At 33.6% G+C, this 15,298-nt stretch overlaps 1 protein-coding gene across 1 annotated transcript in view; it reads left to right on the top strand.

The window, feature by feature from the left end:
* The window catches only part of mmd (disintegrin and metalloproteinase domain-containing protein mind-meld), a 499,030-nt gene that overhangs the window by 452,778 nt on the left and 30,954 nt on the right, over positions 1-15,298 (top strand). The window contains exons 32-33 of the mRNA XM_075381718.1: positions 445-532; positions 4,364-4,544. Of these exons, the coding sequence (XP_075237833.1) occupies positions 445-532; positions 4,364-4,544 (269 nt within the window). The remainder of the gene's footprint in view (positions 1-444; positions 533-4,363; positions 4,545-15,298) is intronic.

Here is a 15,298-nt window from a genome sequence, read left to right as displayed (position 1 = left end):
CTTTGAATCAGAAAAAAGCCATGTGACAGGAAAGTTCTATTAGTGTGTTGTCACCTTTTTTCATTATTGTTAGAGTTTATTTCTGTATTCAAATTAACACATAGTCTTAAAAAAAGCTATTTGTTTTTTTCTATCTAATTTTCTTTTCCTGTTTCTTCTTTGAGAAAAAGTATTTAAGTAATTCTTTTTTTCTTTTTTTTTTTATAAAATTTTAAGTTTAGAAATATTCAGAAGAATGTTTCATATATGAAAAAATAGACCTATAAGGAATTATTAATCAATAAAGAAGATAAAAATTGTTTTTATCATTCACGTAAATTGCAGTGTTATAACAGTGATTATTTTCTATTTTGTTGTTTTTTAACAGTATCCATTATTTAAATTAAGAGTGTTTGTTTAATCCTGTTATTATTACTATTTTTGTTACCGCTAGGTCATTCGCAGCAGCAAACGCATACTGTTATGGTGGAAGGTTCATCTTCATCATTACATCATCATCACCATCATAGGTCCAATCATAGGAACGACCCAGGTATGATTTTATTGAAATTTAGTTACATATATATGAGAATGTACTTATATATGTGACTTAATGCAGTGGTGCAACCTGGGTATAACTCTAAATTAACTCGATCAAAGACAGACCTTATTTCATCTATGGAATCATACTAGTATAATTTTATAGCAGACAAGGAATGGTCTGCTTTATTTTAGGGTCTACAGTTGCCAATCCAATTAGTTTTGCACTTATGGAACTGTACAAGAATCTTTATTTCTTTGTAAGGGTTTCACAAAAAAATAATCAATTTAATAATTGCAGTACTTATTAGGTCTCATATTCCTAATAAAAAAAATCTACCATATTTTAAAGTAGTTTTTATTTAACACTAAGTAAAATGGAAATTTTTTGTATCGTAAAAAAAGTTTAATTAAGATATGTCAGGTTCATTATTTATTAGATAAGGTCTATTGATCCTCACATTCATTAAGCTCATGAAGATTCTGTGTTTCATCGATTAACTTTATTTATAATTATTATGTCATTTTATCGTCTTATTCTATCTATGCATGTATTGATAATTTATTAGACACTAAGTATTAGATTATTATGTAGCTTTCAGTTATAGGTGATTGGAACTAGAGATTGTAGATAATAGATAAATCTTGAAACTAGATTATAGATAATTGTACAGTCATCGCCAAGTAACGGCGAGCTTGGAGAGGTGATGATTACTACCCAACATATCATGCATCATGTTTACGCTACTAAGAGATGACTAATCATGATGTGCCAATGGTTCAGAGAAAAGTAGTATAGCACTGATGTACAGGCTGATCATCCAAGCTCGCCATTACGTGGCAGTTACTGTATTAGAGTACAGTTCATGAAATATAGCTGTCATCTTATTATATACTAATATACAAAGTGTGATAAAAAAGTTATAAAAATTTTAAGTTTTATCAAAAATAATTGTACTTTTTCTTTTTTACTGATATTTTATCCTTCAAACTGGTTCCCCAGAAATGTAATAAACTTATACTGAGGTTTCTTTCAGTCGTCAAAACCTTTTTTGGTATAGCCTAAGTTTACTTAGCTATTTTCTTCTCCATTCCTTCCATAGTCATAAATTGTGTCCCTTAAATATTCTTTTAAACAGTAGGGATCAAATGTTGCAGGAATGTCATGTCTGGAGAATGCAGTAACTGCGACATCAGTATGATAAACTAATATTCATGTTTGAACTGGAATGTTACCATGATATAAAATCTAAGAATTGTTAAATCACATGTGCGGTTGATGTCTTCGGATTGCCTCACATAAACAACATAAAACCACTAAGTAATACTGTTTGTTGAACATATAACCTTGTGGTAAGAATTCATTATGGACAATGCCATTGTATTAAAAAAAAATTATTAAATAAACGAGAACGTTAACCTTTATCTTCCAATTATGTAATCAATTAGTGCCATTGGGTCTTCAATTTTTTGATCACTTAGTTCCTTATCGGCTATTAATTAAATTTAAGGTTGGTTACCTTATATGTATGTGGTAAAATTGCTTACAACAAAAACATTATTTTTACATAAATCTATTTAATCAAAAAATAGGACTAACATGCAATTATAATAATTTTATTCAATGTGATATTTCTTGAAACAATTTTCTGGGTGTAAATTCAGATTTCTGGAACGTTAGGAGTAGGTAGGCCTACCTTGGGGTTCATCTATTTCATCATCATTTCTTTTACTTTCACTATAATTGACCAAAATGGTGTTTTCTTGATTACTTTCTTCAAAATTATAATCAGGATCATCATCACTATTATCATCAAACTCATTTTCAATATCTGAATCGATTAAAAAACTACTAGAACAACTGGTAGATGCCATGTCGACTCAGAGATTACATAACCTCACAACGAGAATGTAAGTAAACGTAAAGCAATCTATTTTCGATTTTATCAATATTAAATGTTGATGTTACATGGGTTTACAATCTTACAAACAGATGTCGTTTAATTTTTGAATCTCTATTCATAGTCACGGTTAATTTAAAAATGTCGAGCCATACTCTACAAAGGAGTGATATGTGTAAATTTCATTGTCGGGTTATATTTGACAAAGAATTGGTACCAGTAAATTATGATGTCAAATTGTATTAGACGAAAGGGTGCAAAGGGTTAACATTGGATCGAACTCGAGATGCTTATTTTAGACTTGGTTTTTCAGGAAACTTTAATTGGGATGATCAGACCTTTGCTGCTGCTTGTTCCATATCCAAAATTATTTGTTTCACGTAAGCCATAAGAGATTACCAGATTTTCAGCAACTTTTATAATAGTAATTCAACAATTACTGATCACAATTGCCTTTATTTTGTCAATATATTCACTGTTTGTTATACTAAGACAAACAGCCATTTTATACCACTTATCATAAATCCTTGGTGACAATGTAATATCTTCACCACTTCACTGCTCTTAATTGACTGAACTGACACTTCATTGTACGCTTAATTTTTTATCAAAAATTCTTTGTTCCATTACTTTCAAATAAAATAAATTGTCATTAATAGTGATATATGTCCTAATCTTTCAGCTGCCAAATTTCAATTACACATCTAATAAGGCTGATATTGATATACATTATAGATAATAGATAGATAGTGCTGTCGTTGCATTAAAAAAAATGAACTCAGTCGAAAAGAAATAACGTGCAGAATTAAAACTTTTTTATTATTTTTATATCATACCTCATATCTTACCGAATTTCCTCTCTCAAGGCCGGCCGGGTTCCAGAGTCCCAGTGCATCATCACCATCGCCCATCCACACAAGTGTGAACAAACAATGGCTCCACAGGGAGCTGTCTGTCCCCCTCTCGCTCACCATTCAGTTTCCTCACCAGTAGAAGGTCTTATTATGGTTCATCAGATGTTGTAATCCACTCCTCGAAGGTGGCTGTCTCTTCAACTGCTCTTAGTCAGAATCTCAGATCCTACTTTCTTTCTCTTTCTTCTCTAATGTAGCCGCAGCCAGCTTCGCAACGGAGTCCCACTGAGGTTGATCCTTTAGCATGAATTCTAAGGTCTTGAGGGTCAGTCAGTCCAAGCTAGATCTTCTCCTGAACTCTTCCCATCTTCCACACACAAAAATTCTGTGTTCTTTGTTCTGGGGTATCTTTGCTTTTACAATACATGCACCCTAGTGTTTCTATTCTATGAAAGCGGTAAAGGTATGCAGCAAATTTGCTATGGTCCGAGAGGTGCTGGGCAAGGTAATGATCCACCTTGCCATGACTCCTCTGGACCCACTGCCTCACATCAGGAATCAAACTGCGCATTCAGGCTGACAAATGCAGAAGAGCAGTCTCCTAAGCAGCCTGCCACTCCCCAATCTCCAACTCATGTGCCTCACCCTCGGGAATGCCGTCATTCTGCTTCTTTAACTGCCTCAGCCTGATCTATATAGGCATGAAACCAGCTATTACCTCTGCCACTGTGCACAACACTGTCCTGTGTGCCTTAATCACTCTAATGGTGGCCCTCTGTAACAAAGATAACTTCGTAAGGTTCCAGTTTTTGGCTAGGGCATCTACCCATGCCGGCACAGCGTAAAACAGAATAGGCCTCATAAACGCCATTATTATTCTCTTCTTTTTCTGATAAGGTCTAGACCTGCCGCTCATGAGTTTTGTTAGACTACACCCTCTTGTCGTCAAGTAATTATAGACCATTTTGCTGTTCCTAATTCCATAAATAAAATTATTATTAATCTAAAAACTGCCGCTAATATAACAACTTGTTTTTAAGTATCATTATATAATTAGTGATAATTACAAAGATTTTCTTTTTTAAACAGATGATGAAGATGATGATGTACCACCAACGTTAGGTCCTATCCGAATTAGAAACCTGGAGGATCTTATTAGACAATTAGAACATCATTCAACGAGGCATATGAGCCCTTCTGGTTCTGAAGATATTAGAATGTCTGAGACTGAAGCTGATAGAAACTATAGACTAGATGCAGCACAGTCAGGGTGAGTTTTTTTTTATTTAAGTTTTTTATTTATAGCAATATATTCTTTCAGCATGTCTTTTTTAATGTATTATCTTTAATTAGTTTAGAAAATATGACAATCTCAAATAAATTATTCTTCTACAGATAGTTTTGCTTTATATGTGTAATAACATCATAAATATTAATACTAAAAAAATGTAAAAAAAAGAGCTTTGTTTTACTTTCAGTTATAAGGTATTCGCACAATACTCCTACTGTAGGCAACAAACGTTTCTAAAAGTTCTATAACTTCTGTATACATATTTAAGAAACATTCATATTCATAAGTATTATTGGAGAATACTGTTATTTAATTGATAAAATCTATAGATTATTAAATTATTTGCAGATGTTACAATTTGAAATTAATAAAAAATCAACTAAGAGTGCTACATGGTTACAATATCATACTCAGCATCACAGTTTATTTATTCTCTTTAAAAACGTAAGGCTGATTTCCAGTTGCAGTTTTTCTTAATGTTAGATGAATTTTTATAGCACACAAATAGTACTCCTGATCAGGTCTCAAATTCAGATTGTTTAGGAGGAAAGGCAAAAATTTGACCACTCTGTTATTAATATCTTATGGAAAATGAGTCGACCAGTACTGTAGTTACATTTGTGGCATAAAAAATCATAGCCCATGGAGATGTTGGTCTTTTTTTCTTTTTTCCAAGTCGGGTAGCTTTCTTAGGGAAATGCATAAAAATGGCAAACTAATGCTGAAGTCATCAGTTAAAGTCTGATTACCTCCATTCATTAACATGAATTTTGTGACATTAGTTCTACAATCACATCATCATAAATAATGAATATATAGCCTTCTTAAATTTATAAATATTGTGATATAATATTCTGTGTAGTAGCTAGAATTATAGAATATAAATAATAATATACATTTGTAAAAAAAAGATTATATTCGACTAAGAAATAGTAATCTGTTGAAGATTTTTTTCTGTAAAAGTGTCAGTATTTTTTTTTTAAATATTTACAAGATTTTGATTAGACTATATTTTGACAATAAAAAAAATCTGATGTGGACACCAAATGACTTGCTTGTATGCCTATTAAATTACATATACACGTTTTTTTTTAAATGAAAAGACATAAAATTTTATTTCATTAATAACTTCCGATATATATTTAATTTTTTTTTTTTTATTGTTATTGAGTTATTATTTATCGTAATTTTTTTTTACAATCAGAGATTAATAATTATTAATAAACCTATATATTTAAATTTAAAAAAAAAAGTTGAAAATTCGAACCGATGTACCTTCCACTTGTATGATCCAAATATTTCATTAATTAAAATTTAATTTGGCTATCTGAAACCAATGAAAATAAGTACCACTTATGATATATCGTTTAAAATCTCTCAATGAGGACATATTACTGCAGTTAAGAAAAACTCCAAAATCAATTTTTTTTTTATTTTGGACTTTGCTTTATTTTGAACAGCTTTGAAGGCTTGCTGGGCATTGTCTGTCCATTTTCAGTGTTTCCCCCACAGCAGGTCAGTCAGCAGTGTGGAAAGCTCAGAATCTTGGGATATATTCTCGCAGCCAGTTATAGGTGCCAAGGAATGTTTGCAGCTCTTTTCTTGACCCGGGAGTCTTGCGTTTGATAATGGCCCGCAAGTGTTGCTGCTGTAGAATATTGCCTGTGGGTGTGATTTAATGGCCCAAAAATGACACCTCAGTTAGGTTAAATTGGCATTTCTCCAAAAAACGTGTCAGGTGGTGAGGTTGTAGGCGTTTCAGTACCAACTCTAGGTGGCGTAAGCGTTCTTCTCAGCTACTGCTTTATACAATAATGTCCAGGTAGACCAGGAGCACTGGTGGAGGAGACCAGTGAGAGAACATCCTGTATTAGTTACTAGAATTTGCTAAGTGCATTTTTCAAGCCAAACAGCATGACTCAGAAATGGTAACGACCACCATCTGGAACTGAAAAGGCTGTAAACCATTTACCTGATTCCTTCAGGGGTATCTGCCAATAGCCATTTTTAGGTCGATTGTCTTGAAGTTGCAGGCACTTCCCAGGTCTTTAATAGTCTCATAGATCAGTAGCACTGGTAAATCCACATTTTCCATGATATCACTCAGGCACTACACAAAAACATGGTGAAGAGTCCTTCTTAACAACGATGACTGGAGAGTTATAGGGTGATGTCAACAGGTACATCACCTCTTGGCTCAGCATCTCTTCCACTTGTTCTCTTATAATCCGTTTCTTTTCTTCACTATACTAGTACATCAGTAAGCAAAATGGCCAGCTTCCTTCCCAGAGTCAGATCTTATCTACTACTGATCGAGTTGGTTGCAAGGAAGTGCTGGAAAATGCTCCCTGGTGTCACTTCAACAGCGCATCCAATTTTATCTACATCTCAGTGTCACTTCAACAGCGCATCCAATTTTATCTACATCTCAGTGTCACTTCAACAGCGCATCCAATTTTATCTACATCTCAGGAGGGTGCTGTAATTTTCACTGCCAACCAGTCTAGTTGTGATGCTGCAAGTTCAGGTCGATTGTGCCAAAAAAACGGCTTTGCGGGTTTCCCTACCCATTTGGAGGTAGCCACAACTGCAGTCCAACATGTCTTGTTGCTCCTTCAGCCAGTTGTATCCTAAAATGATTTCTTCCTGAAGTCCCGGGACTAGCAGAAGCGTGGTGGGAATTTTCGTCTCGCTGCAGAGAAGCTCTGTTTTCACCAGTCCCGTGGTAGGGCAGGTAGTAGAATCGAATGCCAGATCTATTTGGATGTCTTTGTTAAGATGGCTTGCCACGGTAACAACTCAGTTCTTCCAGAGCTGAAGTTGACAGCAGAATCTATGACTGCCTTTGTGAGTCATCCTGCTACTTCGATGATAATTCTAGGAATGTTCAAGGCTAGTTCATTGAGGGACTCGGTAGGCTGCACAGCTAGGACCCTTACTCATTTTCCTGCTTTGATTTCTTTATTGAGTAGTTCCTGTGGAAATTGGACTCTGGGCACTAGTGACACCACAGAGGCAAGCTGCTTCTATGTCGAGTTGCCTTATCATCTGTTCCAGCCACAGAAGCATCTGGTTGAAGCTCACCTACTCGATCCAGCGAGCTCCACCTAAAACCACCATGGATTTCATGAGTACTCTTCAACTTTATTGTTGCTTGGATTTCCTACTCTTGCGCTTCAGTGATGATGAGCCGATGCAGCAGGTCGTCAATATCATGGATGGTTGTCTGTAGCAGCGAAAGTTGAATCTGGGGTCTGACCGGATCCAGCAATATTAGTAGGAAGGCAACTTCAGTACCAGGAGCTAGACTGTGAATGAGTTTCCTCTTCTGCAACTGGAAAAGCTTCGCTGGTTTGTAGCCATAAAGCTTGCGTTTGTCCATAAAGTTGGAACCATAGCTTGGCAGTAGTTCACAGTCGTTTATATTGATGCTGAAATCAATCGATAAACTCGAGCCAATCAAGTTGTAGGTCTTTGTATTGCCTGACCCAGGCGTAGCATTACCTTTCAACTGCTCTTCAGTGTATTCGGCTCATTGTTCAACAGACACTCTACTCTTGTAGCTAAGTAAACGAGAGAGGAGCAGTTGTGGATCCTCATGTGGTAGCCACTGAGGGTTCAGCTCACAACTCTGCCCAGTGTAGATGTGTTTTTGGATGCTCTAATTAGTTATTTTTTTGTTTAGTAGGTTATTAGTTATTTAGGTTCTTGTTTTATTTATTTACTGTTGATAGGTGTTATTTAGGTGTTGATAGTTGATGTTAGTTATTAGTTTTTGTTGTGTTTTGTGTTAACTTTTAGTTTGGTTTTATTCATTCTACACAAGATGGCCTAGGCTGTCTTGGTTATAATCTTCGGGTTGGTTTTATAGTTTCTTCTGTTGTTTGTTTTATTATAGTTTTTGTTTTTGGGTTTTATAAATGTAAATTTTATTATAATTGATTTTGTCATTATCTTTTTGTTTATTGTAGCAACTGCCTAACAACACAGTGGCGTTATTGGCATTTTGATTAGCTGATTATTTTTTTTTACTTTTTTAGGATTGGCTGTTAGTTTTTTCATTTCTTGTCATTCTTAGATCTTTATTTAATTGTTTATATTTATTTAGTATAAGTAGTGAAGTAGAATCAGACGAGGGACATCATTTGCCTTGCTGTTTCTGGCAAAAGGCCATCCAGACAGAAAAAATTCAAAAGGCAAAGGAATCCAAAACACAAGCAGAGCAATGTAGGCGAATAGAGAGGGAAATGAGACAAAAGAAGGAGGAATGAGAAACAAGAGAAAAAGAGGAGTAATGTGTACAGGGTTCTAATCCAGCCGGTTGATGAGCCAGTCTAAACAGGTCGTACCACCGATGAAAGCCAGAAAGGTTGAAGTATTAGACATGAATGATCTGAAAGCGCGATTGTCATCTTCCAGTATGACCTCAGGAGACAGGGTGATGGAGGTGATTGAGATGTTCAACACACTTTGTAATGAGGTTGAGGAGCTTGTCGGTGACTTAAAGAACAGTAGGGAGAAGAGTGTGATGTATGTAATAACACGAATGAGGAAGCTACAGTTTTATGCAGCTTTTAACAGCCAAGCATGTTAATAGACTACAGCTACACATAGAGGGTTTCAGGGCTAGTATGGGACAGTGACAGATGACTGAAATGACATCGACAAAGAGGACAGCAGCAGAAGTTGTGAAGGTTCAGAGATTCAAGGTGATATTAATGTACAAGCCAGATGTTACCTCCTCCTCCTTTAATGGTGAGGTGGTGGAGTCAGGAAAACAGAACTGAGGATTGTTAGTGTTTGGGATAACCCGAAAGGTATACAAATTGTGGCTAATGATAGTGAAACTGAGAAAGGAATAAAAAATAATGAGGCAATAAATAAATATCCCAACACACCTGTTACCACGAGGTCTTGAGGCCATGGATGATTGTATATGATATTCCATAAGATATCAATGAGGAGGGGGTTTGTTGACGCAGTAAGAGTTTTAAATACAGATAAGTCTGTGGAAGTATTTGCGAGTCTTTGCGGCAAGTGGTGAACTCATCGCAAATCAATTGATTTTGAAGTCGAGAGTTCTAAGGTTGAAATCCTAGTTAAGACAGTTACTTTTATATGGATTTGAATAGTAGATCATGAATACCGGTGTTCTTTAGTGGTTGGATTTCAATTAACTACACATCTCAGGAATGGTCAATCTGAGACTGTACAAGATTACCTTTCGTTTACATTTATAACTTTCTCATTCATCCTCTGAAATAATACAGTACGGTGGTTCTGGAGGCTAAACAGAAAAAGGGAGAGGGATTATAATAGCTACATATTAAATTTGAATAAGATACTGATCTGGCTGTTATTGTTTTTTAATTTTGTTTACGTATGGCTATATCATACAATTTGTTAAACTGGAATTTCAGTGGGTTGTTAAGTGATACAATAAAACCTAGTCAAAACAGAATCTGACAGGACAGAGTAAGAAAAGCCTTTTTGAAGAGATTCTGTCTTGTAGAGTTTAATTAAAAATTGAGCTAATTTATGTTCGTAATATTCTGGAAACTTATTTACTGTATTTATATAGACTACATTATTCATTAGTTTTTAAAAACTATAAAACTGAAATAGATTATTTTTAGATAATACGTATTGTATTGTTTACTATATAAATTTTGACTTAACTGATAAATGTTTGTTAGAATTGTTTTCATTTAGATATTCATAAATATAAAACACTTATTTTCATCTTCAAATTAATTGTATTTCACCTGAAAATCACACTTAAAAAGTAAGAAATACATTTAAACTTAGCGCAACATGAACTAACACAGATTCTGAAGTAAAATAATTTTGTATTATTTTTTAAATAATCAAATACTATATTTAAACTCACCGCGAAACTAGAATAGCAGTAAATGCTTATGACAAAATGAAAACTATCACTGATTTCACAGTGTTCACGGCACTGAATAAAATTATTCTCAATTGATATGTATAAAAATTCTAAGAAACGATTAACTTGATAAAATATAGCGCAGATGGTTTTTATAACCTGTCACCTGACACCATACTGTATTAATGACTGATAGGCTGGAAGTTGGAGCCATAAGTGTAATGGCATATCTTATGCTTAACAACGGTCATCAACTGCATTTATGATTTTACAAATTGCAGTTTGTGTACAATTTGTTTTTATTTTATTATAGGCTGTTGCATTTTTTATTTCCTTTCCGTTATCTTATGGCATAAATTTAACATGTAAAATTATAACTAAAATACATCTTTCTTTTCCGTTTCCATTTTGAAGAAATTAATTTCTATTAGAATAAATCTAGACTTGGGAATCTGAATTATTTTGAGGAGATTTTCGTTTTAAGAAGTTTTGTTTCGTTGAGGTCTGTACCAGCTGTGTAAATTCCAAATTCATTTATGTAACAGCTTATATCTCATATACAAAGGTACAAAATTAGTTTTATAGTTAATATAACGTTATTCTGCTATAATTAAGCGATCATCAGAATTTGATTTTGTATCTTCATTTTTTATATTTAGTTTAATTAGATGGAGTTTTCTTTGGGTGTTTAGTATATTCCGTGAAACATTTTAAGCAATTTTTCTTTGTATTCTGAAAAATGTAAAAATTATTGCAGTCATTATTTATAACATGTAAACTCCAGTTTTTTCTTCTATTCATGTAGAATTGTTTCAGTGTAATACTCTTTGATGATGATTGTTGGTTCACCAGTGATATTGATCATATTGAATGTGGTCATATGTATCAAGATTAATATTAGAAGAAAGATTAAAGAAAAGCAAACCAAAATACATTTATAGACTTAAAAAAGGCATTTGATAACATAGAATAAAAAGGGAGTCCAACAAGGATGTTCCCTCTCCCTATTACTTTTTAATCTTTACATAGAACTAGCAGTTAATGATTATTAAGAACAATTTAGATATGGAGTATTAGTGCAAGGTGAAAAGATAAAAATGTTACAATTTGCTGATGATACTGTAAAGAGTAAAAAAGATTTTGAAGAAACAGTGAATGGCATGGATGAAGTCCCATGCAAGAACTGTTGCATAAAAATAAACATGAACAAAACGAAAGTAATGAAATGTAGTAGAAATAATTTAGATGGACCACTGAATATAAAAATAGGAAGAGAAAAGATTACAGAGGTAGAAGAATTTTGTTTTTTGGGAAGTAGAATTACTAAAAATGTATGAAGCGGGAGTGATATAAAATGCTGAATAGCACAGATGAAACAAGCTTTCAGTCAAAAATATAATTTGCTTGCATCAAAAATTAATTTAAACAACAGGAAAACATTTTTGAAAGTACATGTTTAGAATGTAGTTTTACGTGAAAGTGAAACTTGGACAATCAGAGTACCTGACAAGAAAAGGTTAAAAACTTTTGAAATGCAGTGCTGTAGGAGAATGTTAAAAATCAGATGGGTGGATAAAGTGACAAATGAAGACGTGTTACGGCAAATTGATGAAGAGATAAGCATTTGGAAAAAATGTATTAAGACCTCCTGTAATAGTCACTTTAATATTGGAGTGACATGTAGATGGAAAAATTGTGCAGGTAGGCAGTGTTTGGATGAATACTAGATCGTGGATACCGGTGTTCTTTGGTGGTTGGTTTTCAATTAACCACACATTTCAGGAATGGTCGAACTGAGACTGTACAAGACTACACTTCATTTACACTCATACATATCATCCTCTGAAGTATTATCTGAAAGGTAATTACCAGAGGCTAAACAGGAAAGAAAAGCAGTGTTTGGAATATGTAAAATAAATTTTTATGAATGTAGGATGTAAGAAGTATACCAAAATGAAACGACTGGTACTTGAGAGGGAATCTTGGAGAGCTGCATCAAACCAGTCAGATGACTAAGACAAACAAATGTGTATCATGAACATATGATAAATGGTAGATTACATAGATTGTGTTTTCCTTGTCTTATAAAAATTTAGTTTTCATATTTTTATTTACCCAATTTTGGATGAAATTTGTCATGAAGTTTTCTTTATGTGGAGAATTAATGCCGTTTAATTTTGGCAGCAATCAGTCAAGAGGGCTTTCTTTTTCCTGTTTAGACTCTGGGAATTACCATTAAGGTACTACTTCAGAGGATGATATGTATGAGTGTAAATAAAGTGTAGTCTTGTACAGTCTCAGTTCAACCATTCCTGAGATGTGTGGCTAATTGAAACCCAACCACCAAAGAACACCGGTATCCATGATATACTATTCAAATTTGTATAAAAATAACTGACTTTATTAGGACTTGAACGCTGGAACTCTCTACTTCCAAATCAGATGATTTGGGAAGACACATTCACCACTAGACCAACCCTGTTAATCAAGAAGGCTGAGAGATAGAAACCTTATTTTACTCAAATGGAACATTTTTTCCTTTTAATATAATGCTCCTTAAATTGCTGAAATATTTTCTCTAGATATTTGGTGTTATTCAAGCTCCCATAAAAGGATTGGGGCAAAAATCAGTTTGTTTTTTTTTTTTACTGTTACAATTATGTGTTTTCTGAGGCATTCACAATCGTGAATAGTGTTGTCAAATCTGTACTAGATGCAGGGTTTGCACTTCCATGGTTTAGGTTAGTTAGTTTGAGGGAATCATGTTAGGTTGGAGGTGAAGATGTCCATTTGAGGCTTACATGAAGGCGAAATTTGATATGTATTTACTGATGCAAATGTCTGCCAAGGCATTTACATCGGTGGCATCCCAACCGAGGCCTGGCTGATATCTCTGAGATGTAATCAGTTAGAGGGTCTAAAGATGACCTCCAGTAAAGCCCCTCAGGGCTTGGAACAAAGGGGATGGTTTGGCAACCGGTAGCGTCACAAGGTGGGTGTCATCCCCCTACATGGTTGGGATGTTACATTTATGTACTAATTAGATAATTATATTATTGGTATGTAATTTTGTTTATATGTTCAGGTAATTCCATTTAGAAATGGAGGATAATAAATTTAATTTATTGTTTTTTATCATCATTTATCATTTTTCTCGATATCTTCAAACAAGATCAGCTGATTTTTATGAAATTTTATTTGATGACTTCTGAATATATGTTACTGATGCCATTTAATTTCTGATGCAGTTGATAAAGGGGATGGAAAGATACTGTCCCCAAGATTGCCTATTTCATAATTTTATTCAGAGAGTAGAATAATTTCTTTTTACACCTTCACCAGCAAAGAAGTACATTGGAAACATCCTTTCACCTTCACAGATTCTCTGCAATTGCCTTTTTATGCTAATAGTTGTGTGGAAAAGCAGATATAGAACACTAGTTTTTGTACTGACCATAAATAGTTAATTAAAATAGCCGTCACTAGGAGAATTATTTTCTTGTATAACTACATATTTTAATTTTCCTCCTAAGAAGTAATCTGATGACAGCAAAGCAGTTAGCCGGAATTGTACAACGTTTGCCAAGAAATTTACGCAACTCTTGGCAAGTTTTTTGTGACTATAGTAGATTTTCTACCATTGTAATTTTTTATTCATTTACTATTCATGTGTTCATGATGTTAATTCTTCTTGAAAGTATTCAATGTTGAAATTTATAAGTAATAATCGTAATTAAATGATTATATGCTTCAGGTTTTTTAGGAACAATATACCATATACAAAATATATTTATTTCAGTGGTTTAATGTTGAAGTGTAGTGGAGTGTTTTTTTATGTGTTCTATATATCAAACGATTTATTCTTCAAAAATGGCTGTGAAAATAGTAACCTGTAATATGATGTGCTGATAATGTTTGATGTTTCCTAGAAACAACAGGAAAGCATTAATGTTTTCTTTTAAATGTTGACTGAAACAGCACATTCCTTCTCTATATCCTGAAAAATCCCTTTGAAAATGTTCAATTGTTTTCCAAAAAAGAATGTTTAAGATTCCTTTTCCTCAATAGTTTAGAGGTTTTTCTATTCAAAATTCGATTTTGTAATCTACAAGGCGTATTTTTAAACTAAGATCAATTTTGAAATAAAAATGAAAAAAATATTATAAACCTTTATTGCTTGTGCATAAAAACTATATTTATTTACTACTTTAATATATAGCAGCCTTTAATTTCAACACATTTTACACTTTCTCTTCTCCTTTCATTGCCTCTTCAAGAAATTCCACTTCCAGTGATTTAAACTACTTACTATATTTTTCAATTCATTTTCATTGTCAAACTTTTTTGATGCAAGCCACTGTTTAAGATAAAGAAAAAGAGTAAATAATCATTGGGAGCTAAGTCAGGTTTGTAGGGTGAATGATTGAAAATCTTTCAACTAAATTTTAGTTGCTATGTGTTGCCGCCGAGCATTATCATGCAAAAACATAAGCCCATAGTATAGCATCCTTTGTTTTTTTTTTTTATACTGAACATCCTGGGCTTTTGACTAGCGCTTCCCTTGCTACGTTTTCTGGTGCTGTTACACCGAGTCTTGAGCCTTTATGCTTCTTATTAATAATGTTTCTAGTTCATCTTAAATGTCCCACCCAGCTGAGGATTGTGTTACAACTTGGAACAGCTCCATGCCGACTGAAACTGAAATTAATACGAAAGAGTCACAGTGTAGTTGTAATAGACTCACTACTTCTAACAAAACTGTCATACGTGAAAATCCTATATATCCAATACTGCAAATTCCACTGCACCATTGTTATTGAAATGGCATCGTGTATGGAGCAGA

The sequence above is a fragment of the Lycorma delicatula genome, chromosome 13 (genome assembly GCF_047948215.1).
Source record: "Lycorma delicatula isolate Av1 chromosome 13, ASM4794821v1, whole genome shotgun sequence".
In the NCBI taxonomy this organism is placed as follows: Eukaryota; Metazoa; Arthropoda; class Insecta; order Hemiptera; family Fulgoridae; genus Lycorma; species Lycorma delicatula.
This window is presented reverse-complemented; position numbering and strand designations above follow the sequence as displayed.